General features: G+C 35.4%; 1 protein-coding gene across 3 annotated transcripts in view; it reads right to left on the bottom strand.

Moving 5' to 3' along the window:
- The window catches only part of MPP7 (MAGUK p55 scaffold protein 7), a 229872-nt gene that overhangs the window by 60990 nt on the left and 149268 nt on the right, over positions 1–19614 (bottom strand). For all 3 annotated transcript variants that reach the window (XM_036453195.2, XM_036453239.2, XM_045585883.1), the window contains 5 exons: positions 16986–17067; positions 16399–16484; positions 7785–7859; positions 7395–7591; positions 6864–6928 (listed from right to left, as the gene is read on the bottom strand). In XM_036453195.2, coding sequence (XP_036309088.1) covers positions 6864–6928; positions 7395–7591; positions 7785–7859; positions 16399–16484; positions 16986–17067 — 505 coding nt within the window. The remainder of the gene's footprint in view (positions 1–6863; positions 6929–7394; positions 7592–7784; positions 7860–16398; positions 16485–16985; positions 17068–19614) is intronic.

Raw genomic sequence — 19614 nt, 5'->3', positions numbered from 1 at the left:
GTATGGGTTAGCCAAGCCAAGCAAGTAGGATTATGGAAATAATCCAAGTGGTGCTTAAAATTGATCAATCTCAACCTCAGACACTCCGCCACAAAGCAGACTTTAAATAGTATATTTTCTGACAGGAACAATAGGATAGATTGATTAAAGAACCAGTGCCAGGTGAAGCAGATGATAAATGTCATACACACACACACACACACACACACACACACGCATGCACAAAACCCAAAAATTAAACCAACAAAACTAACTCACAATAAAAATAAACATTTCTAATTTACATTACATATAAGTATATGTGTATTTTATATTCTAAGAAAAATACTGCACAAATCCTCAAAAAGAGTATTTCCTCCATTAATAATTAAGTAGGAAGACAATGGTATTTAGCTTAATAAAACACACATGCATATCTCCAATACAAAGTATCTTTGGATATTACCAGATATCCAGTAGGAAAAGCAAAGGAACATTTCCTTATACTTACCGTCTTGAACAAAGAGGAAAACTACATAAAAGGTTGATCTTGGAAGAGAGTTGGGATGCTGGCATGATTCTTACTATGGTAAAGCACTTTTCTGTATACATTACATGCATAAACTTATTTAATTCTCCAACAACTCTATGAGGTAAATACTATTTCCCCCATTTTACTGTATCAGAGATATAGAGAAACAAAGGTCTCAGAAGTGGCAAAACTGGTATTTGGACCCATGCAGTCTGGCTCCAGATTTGAGTTTCAGTCACCATGCAATACTATCATGCTTTTTAATTTCTTAAACTCAAGCTAGAAAATACAAGATGGGGGAGAAATTAAGGCAAATACATTTAAGTTTCCTGCCTACTCCCACTGCCTCCCACCACGCCAGCCTCTTGCCCCCCAACCAGGCAGCTTCAACCTGACAGGAGGGCGGGGCCCGGTCAGCTCCTCTCCCCAACCTCATCAGGAATCCACTCTCTACACCTTCAAGCACTGAAGAGCAGGATGGGAAAATTATAAAAGGCAAAGAAAGGCCAACAGGTCACAAAGAACAATTTTGCTGTTGTCAAGAATGGAAAAGCTCTCATGAAAAATAGCTGATGAGCTCTGTGAGGCAGGGCAGGAGAGCTTCCCAAGCTGCTACATAGAAGGTGACTCAGAAGAAGACATGGCTAATATCCTGGACAAGTAGGGAAATGGCACCTGGGTAGGTGTGATAGGGCCACCCTAGATATGGCTTTCTTACACGTCCTTATCTTCCTGCACTGCAATCTCCCCTTCAGGTCTGCAATAATCATGACCACTGACCAGACCCCTAACCTTCATCACTTCTTAACCTGCATAGCACGGCGTCCCCAGACAAAAGACAAGAGAGAGTATGACCTAGAATCCTTCATACGGAAAAGCTAAAAGCACATCCCCTGCTAGTGCTTTATAAGCAACATATTCATATACGTAAGAACACAGTTTACTGAGGCAAAAAGTGAGCAATAAAATTAGAAAGGCCTTCACGTCAATCATCCCATGACATTAAGTAATCAGACATGCAATTAACAGCTCAGTTCATCTGTACCTCTTGCCACACAAACTAAACGTTGGCATCTCCAAAGAGTACCAATTAGTGTTAGGGGAAAAATACTTTTACTGTTTTCTAGAAACCCTTATGTTTCTGCTACACAAAATCTCACCAATATTAAGAAAATATTTGACAATGTTTTAGACAAAAAAAAATTAATATAAGAACATAAGCCATCTACTCTATTTGTTAATTTTTAATTTATGAATTAGATTTATGGGTGAACACACTAAATAAACATTATTTAAGATGCTAGGAGGAAGGAGCTTACTTAACTCGAAAGTTGTATTAACAACCTGTAGAGTAGCATTATATGTATTATTTGCAAATATTTGGCCTTCCAGGATATTGGAACTCATTTGTTTAGTCAATGTTTAAATTCGGTTGTTGGTAAATTGTGATCTTCAATCCACAAAATGCTTGTCTTTGAATGGACAACTTTTGGCTGCAGTTAAAGATCATTTTTACCCACATGATATGAAATCAGCGGTGTTAGAAATTTTCAGATATTTGTATCTTGATAGCTAAAAGTGAAAGCTAAGTAGTATAAATATCTATGTGGGCAAAACTCATACCTAACTAAAAACTAAAACTTAAACTCTTAAAAAATTTTAGAAGCTTGATATAGGGACTATCTGAATATTTTGCTATATGAATAAGAGCCTTTTCTGAATACCATATAACTGGATTTAAATGTAAATTACAGCCTATTGAAGTTAAAGTTGCATTAATATTTATGCTAGTAGGAAGACTATTTTTTAACTTAAATACTTCAATTTCAATGGAATGGAAATATCTTTCAAGTAGTCAAAGAAATTCATATTTCTTTTTAAAGATTAGATGATATAATACTGCTTTATAAATGCAACTGAATTATAAAAATAAGCTTTTAGCAGAAAATCAGAATACTTTATATCGACACAAGAATTGCAAGTTACCAAGTTTGTGATGAAAACCATTCCTATATGCTACATAAGACATAAAATACACTGTTACTCATTTTCAAAAACACTTAACGTGTGTCTTTCATATAATAACCTAAAAGATGGCCATAAAAAACCTATCGGAGCTCTGGGTCTGCTCTTCTGTCTCCACGTGTGAGCCTATCATTAGATGAAGGCGAGGGGAAGGGAGCACAGAATTCTATTAATAATTTCTTTGTTAAGTAAACAATTCTTCAAAAAACAAAAAACAGGAGGAGGAAGAGTAAATGAATCCCTATATCAAGCCTCTAAGATTTAGGAATGTTTGATTTAAGAGTTCAAGTTTTAGTTTTTAGTTAGGTACTAGTATGTTTCATCTTTAAAAGGCAAATTAGTTTGTTTAAGAAGTCTATTTTCTGGGTGCATATTAGATAAGGAGAGGAAATAACTAAGCGGCAAAGATGACATCACCCACACTTAAAAGCTTTGCATAAGGATGGTAGTGTTGAGGTTGGCATTATCTCTGCTCCGGATTTAATTTATCGTGGAGCCAGGAGCCAGCAATTCGGAACAAATATAAATGAAAAAAATATAAACAAAAAAATGCGAGGACTAGAATTCTTTAGTCCTTTTCACTTCTATATTGACATCAACTGAACCCCTATAGTGCCAAGCCCTCATCTATGAACTTTTTCTCCATGCAAACGTTAGTTACAACGATACACCGTGAAATGAAATAAAGGGTAAAATCATAGTAATACAGGCAACCACTTTGTGAAGTGTTAACTGCCCAATTTGATATATACTATTACCTCACTGAAGTCATTATTCTAAATTCTATGCCTACCAATATCTTACTAGATTTTAAATACACTTAGAACATTTTTTATCAGCATGAATATTTTTTTCATAAATGTGTTAACACCAACATGACAAAATTATTCTTTTAGACATTTTGCATTAAATTGTATACTTTTTAAAAACCTATTTCATGAATTATTAGAGTAATAAAAATAGAAGATTTTATATCATCTTTGTTTTTATTCACAGCCTTATTCTATAATTTAACCCAGGGCATGATGACATGAATGTCTTATTCCAAATAAGGGCTAAATGTTGGAGTCTGGGAAATGTTGAGTCAGATGGCCTTTACAAAATTTAGTTATATCACTATCAAATACACAGGTTACAAAACACAGTGCTTTTAAATGCCTTTTAAAATGTTCAGAACCAGGACCATGAGTATTGCATAACTTTTGAGTTTAATGGTTTCTCATACAACAACAACAAAAATTTCAAAATGAAGATTAGCCAGAGAACACATATGCATAGACAACAGTGTGGTGGTGGCCAGAGGGAAGAGGGAAAGGGCTTGGTGGAGGTGGGCAAAATAGGGACATCTGCAATAGTATCAACAATAAAAATAAAGTAAAAAAACACACGGTGAGATCCCACTTCACACCCATGCTGAAGGCTATAATTAAAAAGACAAACAATAACAAGTGTTGACAGGGATGTGGAGAAGTTGGAACCCCTCATACTTTGCTGATGAAATGTAACATGATGCAGTTGCTATGGAAAACAGTTTGGCAATTTCTCAAAAAGTTAAACATATAGTTACCATGTTTAACTTTGTTAGGGCATTGTAGGTATGTACTCGTGAGAAATTAAAGCATGTGTCCTCACAGAAAAGTCAAATATGAATGTTCATAGCAGCATTGTTCCTAATAGCCAAAAGATGTAAACAACCCAAATGCCCATCAACTGGTGAATGCTTAAACTAAGTGTGAAAGATCCAAGCCATACACTGGAATATTGTTCAGACATAAAAAGAAATTAAGCACTGACCCATGCTACAATATGAATGAACCTTGGACACATTACGCTAAATGAAAAAAGTCAGTTATAAAAGGTCATACGTTATATGATTCCATCTATATGAAATGTCCAGAATAGGTAAATTCATAGAGGCAGAAAATAGATTAATGTTTGCCATGGGCTAGAGGCAAGAAATCATGGAAAGTGACTGCTAATGGGGTTACTTTTGGGGGTGGTGAAAATGTCCTAGAACTAAATAATAGTGATGGTTGCAGAAGCTTGTAAGTATACTGAAAACCACTGGTGGTATGCGTTAAAACATGTATTTTATGTGAATTATATCAGACACTGTTCTGAAACACTGTATTTATTCATGCTAGTTTGTTGATGCTAAAGAAGATGAGACAGGAAAGAAAAGAAACAATGAAGACTGTTAACTATTTTAATCTAGTCTGGTAATAATAAGATTGTAAGTCCCTGGGAGTTGCAGAGGGACTCATCATGTACCCTCTGCCCCAACTGGCCAATGGCAAGTCATTTGAATGAATGAATGAATGAATGAATGATGGCCATCCACTGTGGATGGTATTGTTACCTAGTATAATCTCACTGAGGGCAATTTGGCGATATCTATTGGGGTCTGCACTAAAAATGCTTATAAAATTGAATTTTAATTATTTTAGAATAAAGTTATTAGCTTTCTACTTAGTTTTCATAAAAATATACTATCTCTGAACATGGCTATATATATATATTATATATATATATATATATATATATATATATATATATATATAATATACTCGTGATTTAACTGAGATAATATTGGCCAGGTTTATTTCTATTCAAAATAAATAATATCCATTAATGAAAATAAACAATGCATTTTTTTCAGTGAATCAGAATTTAATAAAAATTTTAAAAAAGAGGTAAAGAGAAAGAAAAGAAAAAAAAACATAAGGAAGGAAGGTGAAAGGAGGATAAGTATTTTTATATAATACTAAAGAGGCAAAAAAAAAAAAAAGAGAGAGAGAGAGAGAGAGAGAGAGAGAGAGAAAAATACTAAAACATCTAAATGAGGACATTTCAGTAAAAATAAATCCTCCAATAAATATTTCTCAAATTCAAATAATGAAGTAGTAACATAAAAAATTACACAAATTAGCATGGAAAAAGCCTTCATTACAATTATTGCTTAAACATACACTCACACTCCCCACTTCACATTCGTGCACATCTATACTGAAACCAGTCTGGGAAATGTATTATAAAGACGACCTATTCAACTTACATAGTTCTTTAAAGAAATATTTATCAATATTTTTAAATAAATGAAAATTTCTAATTATATCAAATTATACTAATTTGAGTATGGATTCAGATTCAAAGAGAATCACATTAATTTCTTTTTTAAGTTATATATATTTTATCTCACATGCACCAGATATATTAGAAATGTGCAGACCCCAAATTTAAACTTCTCATAGAGCAAGTGAGATGGATGTCTCAAAGGTCCTTTCAACTGGATGAGCTGTCAGTGAAAATTCATCACACTTTAAAATAATGCATCGTTCTAGTTCAACTTTCAGTTTCTGATGTCACAATACATGTGACATTCTACAGGTTTTTTAGGTTTTTTGTTTGTTTGTTTGCTTTTTTGCCTTTCTGCCCAGACTAGGCAGAGCAAGAACAAGCAGGCTTTTGAATTAGTGCTGCACTTGAAGTATTTGCTTGCTCGGGAGATTTATACTGACTGTAGTTTGGCTCTCTAATGATGTAATTCCTGGGCTATAAGCTTCTACAAACTGACAGAAATAACAGGAGATGTGAAAAATGCAACAATACTAAAAACAGATGTTGGTATAAAATTCTAGGACCATTTATTTTTTCATTTTGCCCTTTAATGTACAATTTCCATGCTGAAAACAAAGGGATTTTTTTAAACTCTTAAAATGCCTTAAACATTTAGAAGAGAAGAAGTAGGAAATTTATGGGATAGGGGACTTGAGGGATGGGAAGTAAAGGAAAGTGAGAGAAAGGTGGGCTGGAAAAAAAAAGGCACCTAAATCTACGCTATATTTTTCAGTTATCTTATGTCATTTTTTTTTCTTACTCTTATTTTATTCTAATCTATTCTGGTAACAATTCCAAACAGACAAGTAAAAGATCAGAGTTACTATGATTTCTGGGTAACTAAGAGGAAGAACAATTAATTGTTCTTAGGCACAACTGCTTTTGTGTCCAAGAATGTGGTGAATTTTTCCCCTTAATCTTTACCAAGAAATATCTTACCCAAACCTCCTGGCTTTGGAGAAATAAAATACTTAAATCCAGAATTCAAAAGAGCTGTAGTTATTAGTCCTTTTCTTAAAGAGCCATGGATTTATTAGAAATTACTCCTAACACCCCTTTCTTCAAAAGATTCACTCTAATCTATTTAAAATATAGATCCAAAAATTCTCAGAAGGTAATATGACCTGTCATTCTATCACAAATACCTGCTTTAATAGTAAAAAATAAACACCAAGATTTGGTTAGTCTGCATTCTTATTAACAAACTTACATGATTTCCTGTTGGAAACTTTGAGGGGCTGAACTATTATTTCTGGTCGTCTCAGAGCCAATCTCCTGGGAGGAAAAGAAGGTGAATATGCCTATCAATTTTCAGTACAGATCCAAGGTTAATATAACACCAAAATATTAAAAGTCTTAAGAAAGAGCTGGAAAGTTAGGGGGAAAGGAACACAATGCAATCTATTCAAATTAAGAACTGAATTCTCTAACTTCAAATTTTTATAAATTATTTCCACTCCAAAATCACTCTAACTTTTGCCATCTTTCACATCAATCCAGTTTCAGATATTAATGTGTGATTTTCCATTTGCTTCATAACAAAAACCAAATATGATCTGGAACTGTCATATTATTTTTGGTCATTATTCATACTCAGACAAAACAGAAATCCAAACCTGAGGGATAAAGGACTCTAAGGCAAGATTTTAGTGCTTATTTTATCACAACTATGCTTGAGGGATATTTTGCAGAGAACAAAAGGTCAGCTGAAGAAAGGCCATCATACATGCCCGTAGCTCACCTTTCTTGGAAGTGCTTCGAAGGAATCAAGCCTGCCCTGGGATTGGCATCACCTTCATGCTTCGCTTGCCACCACATTGCATCATCTTGGCTCATAATCTGAAGAATATCTCCCTTTTTGAAAGAAAGCCCAGCTTCCTTACATGGAATGGCTTTATCCTCATTAGGGTCATAATCAAAGAGGGCTTTGATAAACATCTGAAAGAAAGTTTTATTTAAAATGAATAAATATAAAAAATATCAAACGCCCAATATTCTTCTAACTCTAATTTAAGAACAATTGGAAAAAAAATATTAAAATAAACTTGCCATGACAAAGGAGATATGTATTAGATGAAAAACCCATTAGCCCTTGCACCCTCCACAGGAAAGATTTTAAAGTAATAATTACCTTGCCTTCTTTAGATGGTGTCTCCTCTTTGATGCTGGGTATGATCTTAAATGTAATTGCTCCCTGAGACTGAGCCTGATTATAAGAGGAAAGAATTATTAAAAACAAACAAACAAACAAACAAAAAAAAAACTTCTAGAGCCAAGGAGAGGGAAGAAAAAATAGCTAGAAAACTAAGTGTATCTGAAAATTTACAAGCTTGGGATTTCTATTCTTAGAGAGATCAAACTGAGAAAAGTATTTTCGTATAAATTCCTGTAACATAAGAAAGCACTAAAGTTTGTCAAATAATTTAAAAAACATCAACCACTAAACCCACTTTTACTTCCTTGTGAACTTTTAAAATGCCGATGAATATATTACCATCCATGTCGAGTTACTTATGCATAGTGCCTTCTACAGACAACAATAAATGTGGAGAACAGATAATGTTCAAGGATCAGACTATTCCATTTAAGTATCAGCATCCACATACACAAAAACATATCATCATCCAGAAAAAATAGTAAAGAACATTCATCTCTATTATATTCTGGTTAGTGAGTAAAATACCAAATAATAAATTAAAAGATTAAAAGATTGACTATTCAAATTTAATTACAACAAGCAACAATACCCCAAAGTCTTTGCTAACTCAGACAAGAGTAGATCTCCCTTTAATAAACTCTCTCATGTCATTTTCTATTTATTCTTCTCCTTTACTAGCATTTATCATATCTAAATAATTATTTATACAATTGCTTAATATCTGTTATCTTTGCTAACTGTAAATTCTATAAAAGCAGTAAATATCTAAAACATATCTAAGAAGTCTGAGGAAGGGAAGAAAAGAGAAAGACAGGGAGAGACAGGGAGGAAGGAGGCAGGGAAGGAGAGATAAAGGGAAAAATAGATCTCTCTGAGTCTATCAATGGTGTTCTAGTAAAACAGACTGTGTTTTATTAAAAAAAAAAAAGCCCTGATTTGTTTCATTTGTCAATTTACCAGTGTGAAGTCACTGGTAGCCATGCTGGGAAAAGTTGCATAGAATCAGCTTTTGTAAGCCTAGGAAGGCTCCAATATAGTACAGAGTCTTGAATAAAATAGGTTTAATCGTATATATTATAATTTTATAAAAGAGTGACTTCAAAACAATATCATTGTTACTGATTATCATAAAAGTAATTCACAAATCTTATTAATAATTCATATAATACTGAATTGCATAGGTAGAGAGAAAGCAAAAGTTTTCTTTCTTTTTTTAAAAAATATATGTTTTATTGATTTTTTACAGAGAGGAAGGAGAAAGGGATAGAGAGTTAGAAACATCGACGAGAGAGAGAGAGAGAGAGACATCGATCAGCTGCCTCTTGCACATCCCTTACTGGGGATTTGCCCAAAACCAAGGTACATGCCCTTGACTGGAATGGAACCTGGGACCCTTTAGTCTGCAGGCCGACGCTCTATCCACTGAGCCAAACTGGTTTCGGCCAAAAGTTTTCTTTATAATCCCTTCATATTCTTCTAGTTTGTGTTTATGTGGGAAGGTATTTTAATGTATGGAAAATCCTATATAATGAAGAGGTAATATGCAAATTGACCATTACTCCAATGCAAAAGAAGGCTGCCCATGTGGACACAAGATAGCTGGCAGAGGATGACAGTTGTGGGGGACCCAGGCCTGCAGAGGAGGGCAGTTGGGAGGAACAAAGCCTGCAGGAGAGGGTAGTTGGGGGTGGACCAGGACTGCAGGGAAGGGCAGTTGGGGGGGGGGGGAACCAAGCCTGCAGAGGAAGGCAGTTGGGAGGGACCAGGCCTGCAGGGGAGGGCCTTTGGGGGTGATCAGGTCAGCAGGGGAAGGCAATTAATACATATCTATCAACAAGTGAATCTAAAAATCAAGTGAATAAAAAATCTGAAGAACAGAATAAACTGGTGAATATAATAGAATCAGGGGCATAGAAAGGGAGTGGACTGACAATCCTCAGGGGGAAAAAGGTGTGGGGGGTGTGGGAAGAGACTGGATAAAAATCATACACCTATCACCTATAAATGAGGACAGTGGAGGGGGAGGTAAGGGCAGAGAGTGGGGTAAAAACAGGGTGGAGGGGAGCTATGGGAGGGAAGGAAGAGGAACAACTGTAATAATCTGAACAATAAAATTTAATAAAAATAAAAAAAGCCACTACATAATACTAAAGGATCAATCTAACAAGCGGACATAACCCTGACAAACATGTATGCAGCAAAATAGGACCACATAAATATATTATTTTAAAAAACACTCTTGGAGAACATTGTAAGTGAATGATCAATAGCTACACAGTCATTGTAGGTGACTTTAACACCCTACCAACATCACTAGATAGTTCTCCCCCAAAAAACAACAACAAAAAAACAAAAACAAATAAGAAATGAAACTTCAACCTTAAGTGACACACTAGATCAGATAATTTAATTGACATTTACAGAACATTTCTTGCCAAAGCTGCAGAATATACATTCATCTTAAGTATACACGGGACACTCTCAAATATAAACCACATGTTGAACACAAAATAACTCTCTATAAGTTCAGGAACATTGTATCAATCATCTTTTCAGATCATAATGGCAAACAACTAGAAATCAAGTAAATAAAAACACTCAAAAATTTCAAATATATGGAGGCTAAATAGCATATTATTAAACAATGAATGCATTACCAATCAGATCCAAGAAGAAATAAAAAAAACTTCCTGGAAACAAATGAAAATGAACACACAACAAACCCAAATTTATGGGGTAGTAAAAGCAGTCCTGAGACAGAAGTTCAGAGCATCACAGGCTTACCTCAAGAAACAAAAAAAAGTCTTTAATGAACTATCTAACCCTACAACTAAAAGAACTAGAAAGAGAACAACAAGAAAAATCCCAGCATAAGTAGAAGGAAGGAAATAATAAACAGGCTAGAAGTAAATATAGAGAACAAAAAAACAAACAAACTATACTAAAGATCAATGAAACCAAGAACTGGATCTTGGAAAAAATAAACAAAATTGATGAACCTATAGCCACACTCATCAAGAACCAAAGACAGAGAGCCCAAGTAAAATCCATAAGTGAAAGAAGCAAAGTAACAACTGATGTCACAGAAATACAAAGGATTGTAAGAAAATACTATGAAAATATATATGTCAACAAATTGGACAAACTAAGCAAAATGGACAAATTCCTAGAAACACACAAAAACTCAATCAGGAAGAATCAGAACACCTTAATAGGTCGATTAATACCTAATGAAGTTGAAGAAATAATTTTAAAAACTCCCAGAAAACAAATGTGCTGGGCTAGAAGGCTTTACAGGTGAATTTTATGAAACATTGAAAGAAGAACTAACACCTATCCTCTTCAAACTACTGCAATAAATTCAAGAGGAGAGAAGGCATCCACATTCTTTTTTGTTGTTGTTATTGTTAATCCTCACATGAGGTAATTTTTCCCATTTATTTTTAGAAAGAGTGGAAGGGCAGGATAGAGACAGAGAGAAACATCCATGTGAGAGAGACACATTGATTGGTTTCCTTCCACAAGCATGCTGACCCAGGCCAGTGATAGAACATGCCCTTGATTAGAACCAATCTGTGACCTTTCAGTCCTTGGGTCAGTGCTCTAAACACTGGGCAAAACTGGCTAAAGCCACACTATTTTAATGAGGATAGCATTATTCTAATTCCAAAACCAGATAAAAACAATACACAAAAAAATATATTATAGGCTAATATCTGTTTTGAACAAAAATGCTAAAATCCTTAACAAATATTAGCAAATCAGACCCAACAATAAATTAAAAAGAACATACAGCATGACCAAGTGGGATTTATTTGGAGGGTGCAAGGTTGGTATAATACTCACAAATCAATAAATGTGATATATCATATAAAAAAATGAAGTATAAAAATCATGTAATCATATCAAAAGACACAGAAAAAGCATTTGACAAAATCCAGGACCCAATTTTGATTAAAAAAAACCTCTCAGCAAAGTAGGAATAGAGGGATCATGCATCAATGTAATGATGGCCATGTATGACAATCTTATAGCCAACATCATACTCAATCACAAAAACTAAAAGTGTTTCCTTTAAGATCAGGAATAAGACAGGATGACCCCTTTCACTACTCTTATTCAACATAGTATTGGAAGTCCTAGTCACAGTGATCAGACAAAAAAAGAAAAGGCACCCAATTTGGAAAGGAGGAAGTTAAACTGTAATATTACCACATTATATGAAATTGTATTATAAAACCTGAAGACTTCACCAAAAACTGATAGATTTAATAAATGAATTTGGCAAATTAATATGATAGAAAATTAACATGCAGAAATTGATGGCATTTTTATACACCAGCAATGAACTCTCAGAAAGAGAAACTAAAAATACAATCCTATTTACCTTTGCAAGAAAAAAAGAAAAGATATCTAGAAATAAACTTAATGGAGGTAAAAGACCTGTAATCAGAACACTATAAGAGATTTCAACATAAATAGAGGAAGATACAAACAAGTGGAAGCATATACTATATTCATGGATTGGAAGAATTAACATTATTAAAATGTCTATATAACCCAAAGCAATCTATAGATTCAAAGCAATCCCTATTAAAAAATGAATGGCACCCTGGCTGGTGTTGCTCAGTTATTAAATCATCAGTCAATGCACAGAAGGGTCTCGGGTTCAAGGTCACATATCTGGCTTGCACATTTGATCAACTGCCCTGGTGTGTCTCTCTCAATCGATATTCCTTTCTCTCTCTTCATCCCTCCTCCCCCTACTCCCCTTTCACTCTCTAAAAATCAATGGAAAAAATATCCTCTGTTGAGGATTAACAAAACAAAACAAAAAATTATCTATGGCATGTTTCACAGATCTAAAACAAATATTTCAAAAATGTATAGGAAAGCAAAAAAGACCACTAATAGTCACAGTAATCTTGAGAAGAACAAATGGGGGGAATCACAATACCGGATAAGAAAACCATACTACAAAGCCACTGCAATCAAAACAACCTATTACCAGCACAAGAATAGGCATACAGATCAATGGAACAGAATAGAGGGCCCAGAAATAAACCCATATCTTTATGGTCAAGTAAAACTAGACAAAAGAGGCAAGAGAATACAAAGGAGTAAAGGCAGTTTCTTCAATAAATTATTTTGAAAAAATTGGACAGGTACATGCAAACAAAAAAAAAAGGAAACTAGACTATCAATTTACACTATACATAAGAATAAACTCAGAATAGGTAAAACTCTTAAATTTAAGTTGTGAAACCATAAAAAGCCTGGGAGAAGATTTATGCAGAAAAATCTCAGACAATAAACTAGAAGTATTTTCATCAATACAACTCTTAGGGCAAGAAAAAAAAATAAAGAAATAGGACTATATCAAAGTAAATAGTTTCTGCACAGCAAATTGGATCATCATTTCAACAAAATGAAAGGGGAACCCATGGTAAGAAGACATATTTGCCAATGACACATCTCTAATAATGGTTAATATCCAAAATATATAATGCACTGATACAACTCAACACTAGGAAGATAAATAATACAATTAAAAAATGGGCAGAGGTTCTGAACAGACACTTCTCCAAAGATGATACTCAGATGGCCAATAGACATATGAAAGAATATGCAATGTCACTAATCATCAGAGAGATGCAAATTAAAATCACAATGAGGTATCACCATATACCTGCCAGAATGGCTGCCATCATTAAATCAACAAACAAGTGCTGGAGAGGATGTGGAGAAAGGGAACCTGAGTACACTGCTGGTGGGAATGTAGACTGCTGCAGCCATTCTGGAAAACAGTATGGAGTTTCCTCAATAAAATTAAAATTGAACTGCCTTTTGACCCAGGGATCCCACTTCTGGGAATATATACTAAGGATCCCTAAACATTAGCTTGAAAGAATGTTTGCACTTCTATGTCCATAGCCACATCCTATATAATAAAAGAGTAATATGCAAATTGACCATACCTCTACTACACCCACAAGCCATGCCCACCAGCCAATCAGGAGCAACTATGTAAATTAATACAACCAAGATGGCTGCAGCCACAGAGCGAGCAGGAGGCTTAGGTTTCCCTGGTAATGGAGGAAGCCAAGCTTTCTGCACACCCTGGCCAGCCCAGGTTTCCACTCAAGGCTTCAAAGTTTCAATTAAAGAAGATAAATAAATCCTGACAAAAAAATGATGGCAGCCACGGAGCTGGAGAGAGCAGGAGTCTTGAGTTGCCCCTAGAGATGGAGGAAGCCAAGCTTCCATAGCCCTGACCTGCCCTGGCCTCCACTCAAGGCTACAAAGTTTCAATTATAGAAGATAAATAAATCCCAATAAAAATGGCTGCAGCCATGGAGCAAGCAGGAGGCTTGGCTCTGCTCAAGGCTACGAAGTTTCAATTATAGGAGATAAATAAATCCCATTAGCAGAGCCTCCGCTTGGGTCGCAGGGGAGTGTGGCCAGCCTGCAAACCACCACAGGCCCCTCGCTCAAGCTGCCCCACGTTCCAAGGGAATCCCTACCCTGATCTGGGACACCCTTCAGGGCAAACCAGCTGGCCCCCACCTATGCACCAAGCCTCTATCCTCCTATCTAATAAAAGAGTAATATGCAGATTGACCATCACTCCAATACATAAGATGGCTGCCCCCATGTGGTCAAAGATCCTGCCCCCCTGTGGACACAAGATGGCCACCACAAGATGGCCAGCAGGGGAAGGAAGTTAGGAGGGACCAGGCCTGCAAGGGAGGGTAGTTGGAGGTGATCAACCCTGCAGGGGAGGGCAGTTAGGGGTGACTAGGCTGGCAGAGGAGGGAAGTTGGGGCAAACAGGCTGGCAGGGGAGCAGTTAGATATCAATCGGGCTGGCATGGGAATGGTTAAGGTGATCAGGCTGGCAGGCAGAATCGGTTAGGGGAAATCAGGAAGGCAGACAGGCGAGCAGTTGGGAGCAAGCAGTCCTGGATTGTGAGAGGGATGTCTGACTGCCCATTTTTAGGCCCGATCTTATGGGACAGTCGGACATCCCTCGAGGGGTGTCAGATTGGAGAGGGTACAGGCTGGGCTGAGGGACACTCCCCACCCCCCCACCCCCATGCACGAATTTTGTGCACTGGGCCTCTAGTCAGTAGAGAAGTGGATAAACAGACTGTAGTGGATTTTCACCATGGAATGCTATGTGGCTGTAATAAAGAAGGATCTCTTACCCTTTGCAATAGCATGAATAAACTTGGAGGTTATTATGCTAAGCAAAAAAAAAAAAAAAAAAAAAGACAATCAGAGAAAGACAAATACTGTATGTCTAATATGTGGAATCTAATGAACATAAACTGATGAACAAAATAGGGCTAGAGGCTAGACACATGGAACAGACTGACAGATCTCAGAGGGAAGGGGGGTGAAGATCGGGAGGAGATTCAGCATAGAATATAAACATAGCCCATGGACATGGATAGTAGTGTGGTAAAGGCCTGGGGTGTGGCAATGGCTGGGTGGAGTGAAAAAGGGTATGGGGAAATGGAGGACATCTGTAATACTATCAATAACAACAAAAAGGATATGCAAATATAAAAATTGAAAGTATAGGTAGCCACCTCAAAAAGGTCTATCAATTTATTTTACTACAAAAATCATATAAACAAAAACTTGAGTATTTAATTTGTTGGGATTTGTTTTTGTATGAGGTAGAAAATAGGGACTGACTTTATTTTTTCTAACTGAATCATCAATTAATCCAATCCATTTACAAAGTGATTTCATTGTTTTCCCTGTAATATAAAATGCCACCAAAATCTATACTAAATATGCACATATACTAAGGTCTGTTTTGAAATACTAAACTTTTTTTTATTTCTGTAGATTCATAATATGTTTTCATAAATAACAGGGACAGTTTCTCTTCATTTTATCTTTATAAATGAACTTGATAATAAATATTGTCAAGGCCTAAAATAATTTCATTCTGCTTTGGATTTCATAAGACATTTAAATTAGTTTTACTATTTTATTTATTTATTTCTAAATATACTTTGATTTTTTACAGAGAGGAAGAAAGAGGGATAGAGAGTTAAAAACATTGATGAGAGAGAATCATTGATTAGCTGCCTCTTGCACACCCCCTACTGGGGTTGTGCCCGCAATCAAGATACATGCCCTTGACCGGAATCGAACCTGGGACCTTTCAGTCCGCAGGCTGATACTCTATCCATGTAAGAACACATGAGCCAAACCAGTTTAGGCAGTTTTACTATTTTATATACATAGAAAGTATAGGCTATATTGATGGGAGAAAGAAAAGATAAATAAATCACCCAAAAAATGGCATCTAATTGGGATAGGACCTGTAATAAACTCTTTAGCTTATTTAATCTTCAAAACATTCCAGTGAGATATTTAACTCTTCTTATTTATATTTTGTAACTGAAAATACTGGTGCAATAAAAAGGTTAAGGTATTTTCCAAAGACACATAAGGATTAAGTGATGGAGCTGGAATTTGAATCCTGGACTGCTAAATCCAAACCCTGTATTCATAACCTAGTTGGATATATATAGTGATTTATAATTTAAAATAAAATTTTAGCTTACCAAAATCCGAATGATTTCTTCAGGCTTTTTATCCTCAACTGGTATCCCGTTCACTTCCCTAAGTTCATCACCGACATGAATAAGACCTGGGTAATAGCAAATTCAGTAAATTAGCAGTGTTACCTACAAAAGAAACTGTAAGTTACATATCTGAGGATTGAAAAGAAGACCTTCTGGCTTCTCCAGTTTCAGATTACATGCGTTTGTATAGCAATGAATCAAAGACTATAACATCAAAGAAAACCATTATGCTCAGTGTCTAGAAATGCATATAATTTCCATCTTAGAAAATAATTCTTACTTAAAAAAAAAAAAGGCTACATGCTTTTAGTAGTATCTTTCAAATCAGAAACACTGAAACAAGTCTCAATGTAACCTTGGAAGCCCATGCAAGCTAAGAGAGTAGAAAGAGATTTATTTTTCACTTATTTATACAAGTTCCCATATATCAAGACAGAGAAAAATATTTTATTTCTTGTTTTGTTGTATTATATCAAAAGACTATTATCCTCTTATGTATATATTAAAATATTATCTGTGAAATGCAGCATGACTTGTCTATATTCACTTAACATTTAAACTCTTACCACTTCTGTCAGCAGCACCTCCTCTCATGATTCTAGCCACAATGATGGCCCCAGTCTGCTCATCTTTCTTAATGGTGGCTCCCTTTGAAGAAAGACAAAAGTATTTGTGGGTAAATGTGTGTATTGGGTGGTATGGCGGGGGAGGAGAAACAAGGAGATTTATCTGCAAAAAGTGAAAACAACTACTACGAAAAATAAAAGGAATGAGGAAGGAGAAATAGACATCATACCATGTGCCTTATAAATGTTCACTACTGGATCTAGAATTTTGAACTGTACATATACCATCTATAGTTTCCAGAAAAATTTAAAGATTTTTGAAGTCTTTAGCTTCTTTAATATTATGAAAAATAAAACTATCTTCTTTCTATTATAACACATTGTATTTAAATACTATTTGTTTTTACTTTTTAAAGCATTTCTTCATTTCATCTTTAAAATATCCCACAAAGAAGGTAGAATATATATAAAGAAGCTTAAGTGAATAGAAAAATATTCTATAAATTATAAAATTCAGGTCATCTGACTTTTAGTTCAGTAGTCCTTCTACTACATGATTATGGTAATGGAATCAGTGAAAATAATAAATAAATAAATTAAAACTCCAAAGTTAGTTATATTTCTTAGCCAAGGCTAATATGAATTAATGGAAGAAAAGAAGTTAGTCCAGGGTTTTTATGAACTAGAATTGTCCTTAGTACAAACAGAACTAATATTTTGGCATAAGATAAGGACACAATTTTAAAAAGAATCCAGAAATTCTTCATTTTTGGATGTTCAGAAGCAGATTAACTGAATGTTGCTTTGTAAGAACACTAGGCACAAATGGCTACTTTAAACGCCTTTTGGTGATTTTCCTTTCCAAGAAACTGGCACCAGCTTAGAAATGCAGCTCTGCACTTCATCACAGGGCAAAAAAAGATGCACATTAGGTGGTGACAGAACTGATCCCAAAGAAGAAAGTGGAATTTTTCTCTGGTGTGTTAACAAACAGGTTTATATCACTAAAAACAGATATGTAAGCAAAATTAGAAATCCATTTATAATAAGTACATTTTATATATGATAGCCATTAGATAGATATCTCATAATAGTAAATAATTAAAAATTAAGTGTAGAATGATTTTGTGGCATTTTTCATCGCCTATTCATGCATTCAAACCAAAGTCCTGAATGAGTATCTCTCTATGATCATAAATCTTAGATTCATTTATTACTGTATTTTCTGCTTGTAAACAGTTAACATGTAACCAAGGTAAATGGAAATGTAATATTCTTAATATAAATAATGCATTTGATTAGATTAACTTTCATTTCCCTTAATAATGTATCTCGAACTTTCCCGCACTCTTGGTTCCGTTTCCAGTCCAGAGGCTGCAGAAACCAAAGGGACTTGGAACTCCAGCCACCCCCAGGACCGGACACTCCAGTGGCATTCCCAGGACACCAGTCGCTTGGCACCTGCATGTGTGCATGCTACCCACACAGGTTAATTTGCATGCTCACTCCTGATTGGCTCTGGGTGCTGTAGAGGTCAATTTGCATATTTGTCTGTTATTAGTATAGGTTACTTATCCATAATTTACAAATGAGACCTTGTTTTCAAGATGGAGGTAATCAATTCCTTCTCTCTTTGTATGTGTGTGATATTCCCATATCCAATAGTGAAAATGACTCAGAGGCATCTAAAGCCACAAGACTTGCAGCTACCACTTGACTTACGCCAGCCACCACGTGAAAAATCATGACTGCTGTCATGCTGTGAGGAAGCCCAAGCTAGACTAGTGGAAATGCCACCTGGAAAAAGAGATACTGGACCAGCTCCCAACTTCCTTCCTACTACAGGCATCAGTTTAATTGTATGTGCTCAGCTGAGCCTGCCAACTTCCAAAACTGTGAAAGTTAATAATAATAAATTATTGTTTTGGCCACAAATTGGGGTGTGGTTTGTGACACAGAACTATAACTAGGACAGATTTTTCTCCACTATGGTTTATACTGTTTTTCAGTATAGAGCTACCCAATTCATTGCGCCTAAAGCTAGTTATCACTTTGACTTATTTTGTGATTCAATGAAACAAGTGTTTACTGAGACCCTATTATGTGCCAGGCTCTGTTCTAAGAGCTTATAATATTGTACAACAGTGGGGGGTGGGGGGGAGGAAACACACACATATTTCTGCCCTGTCATGGAGATTATGCCTGTTCTAACAGAAAAGACAGACAATAAAAACATGAGAGAACTATATTATAAAGTATGTTAGAAAGTGGTAAGCACTACGGGGATGAGTGGGGGAGGGAAGGGTAAGAAAGCTCAGGAGTGCCAGGCAAGTAGAGGGAACATGATGGAAAAACACAGATTTCACTGGGAAGATGACAACTGCATAAAGAAAGAATGGAAAAAAGTGGAGTTAGCTGAAGAGAAAGAGTTAAAGATATAGCCAGGGCAAAAGTGCTGTGGTGGCTATGAAATAAATGTCTAAAATAGAGCAAAGAAGCTAGTGTGGCTGGAGTAAAGTAAAAGGGAAGAAGCGGTAGGAAGTGAAGTCAGAAGTAACAGACATCCAGATCATGTAGCTTTGTAGGTCATTGTGAGGACTCTAGAATTTACTATGAATTAAAGATACAA

The sequence above is a fragment of the Pipistrellus kuhlii genome, unplaced genomic scaffold (genome assembly GCF_014108245.1).
Source record: "Pipistrellus kuhlii isolate mPipKuh1 unplaced genomic scaffold, mPipKuh1.p scaffold_m20_p_1, whole genome shotgun sequence".
NCBI lineage: Eukaryota > Metazoa > Chordata > Mammalia > Chiroptera > Vespertilionidae > Pipistrellus > Pipistrellus kuhlii.
The sequence above is the reverse complement of the archived record's forward strand: the minus strand, read 5'-3'. Positions and strand labels throughout refer to the sequence as shown.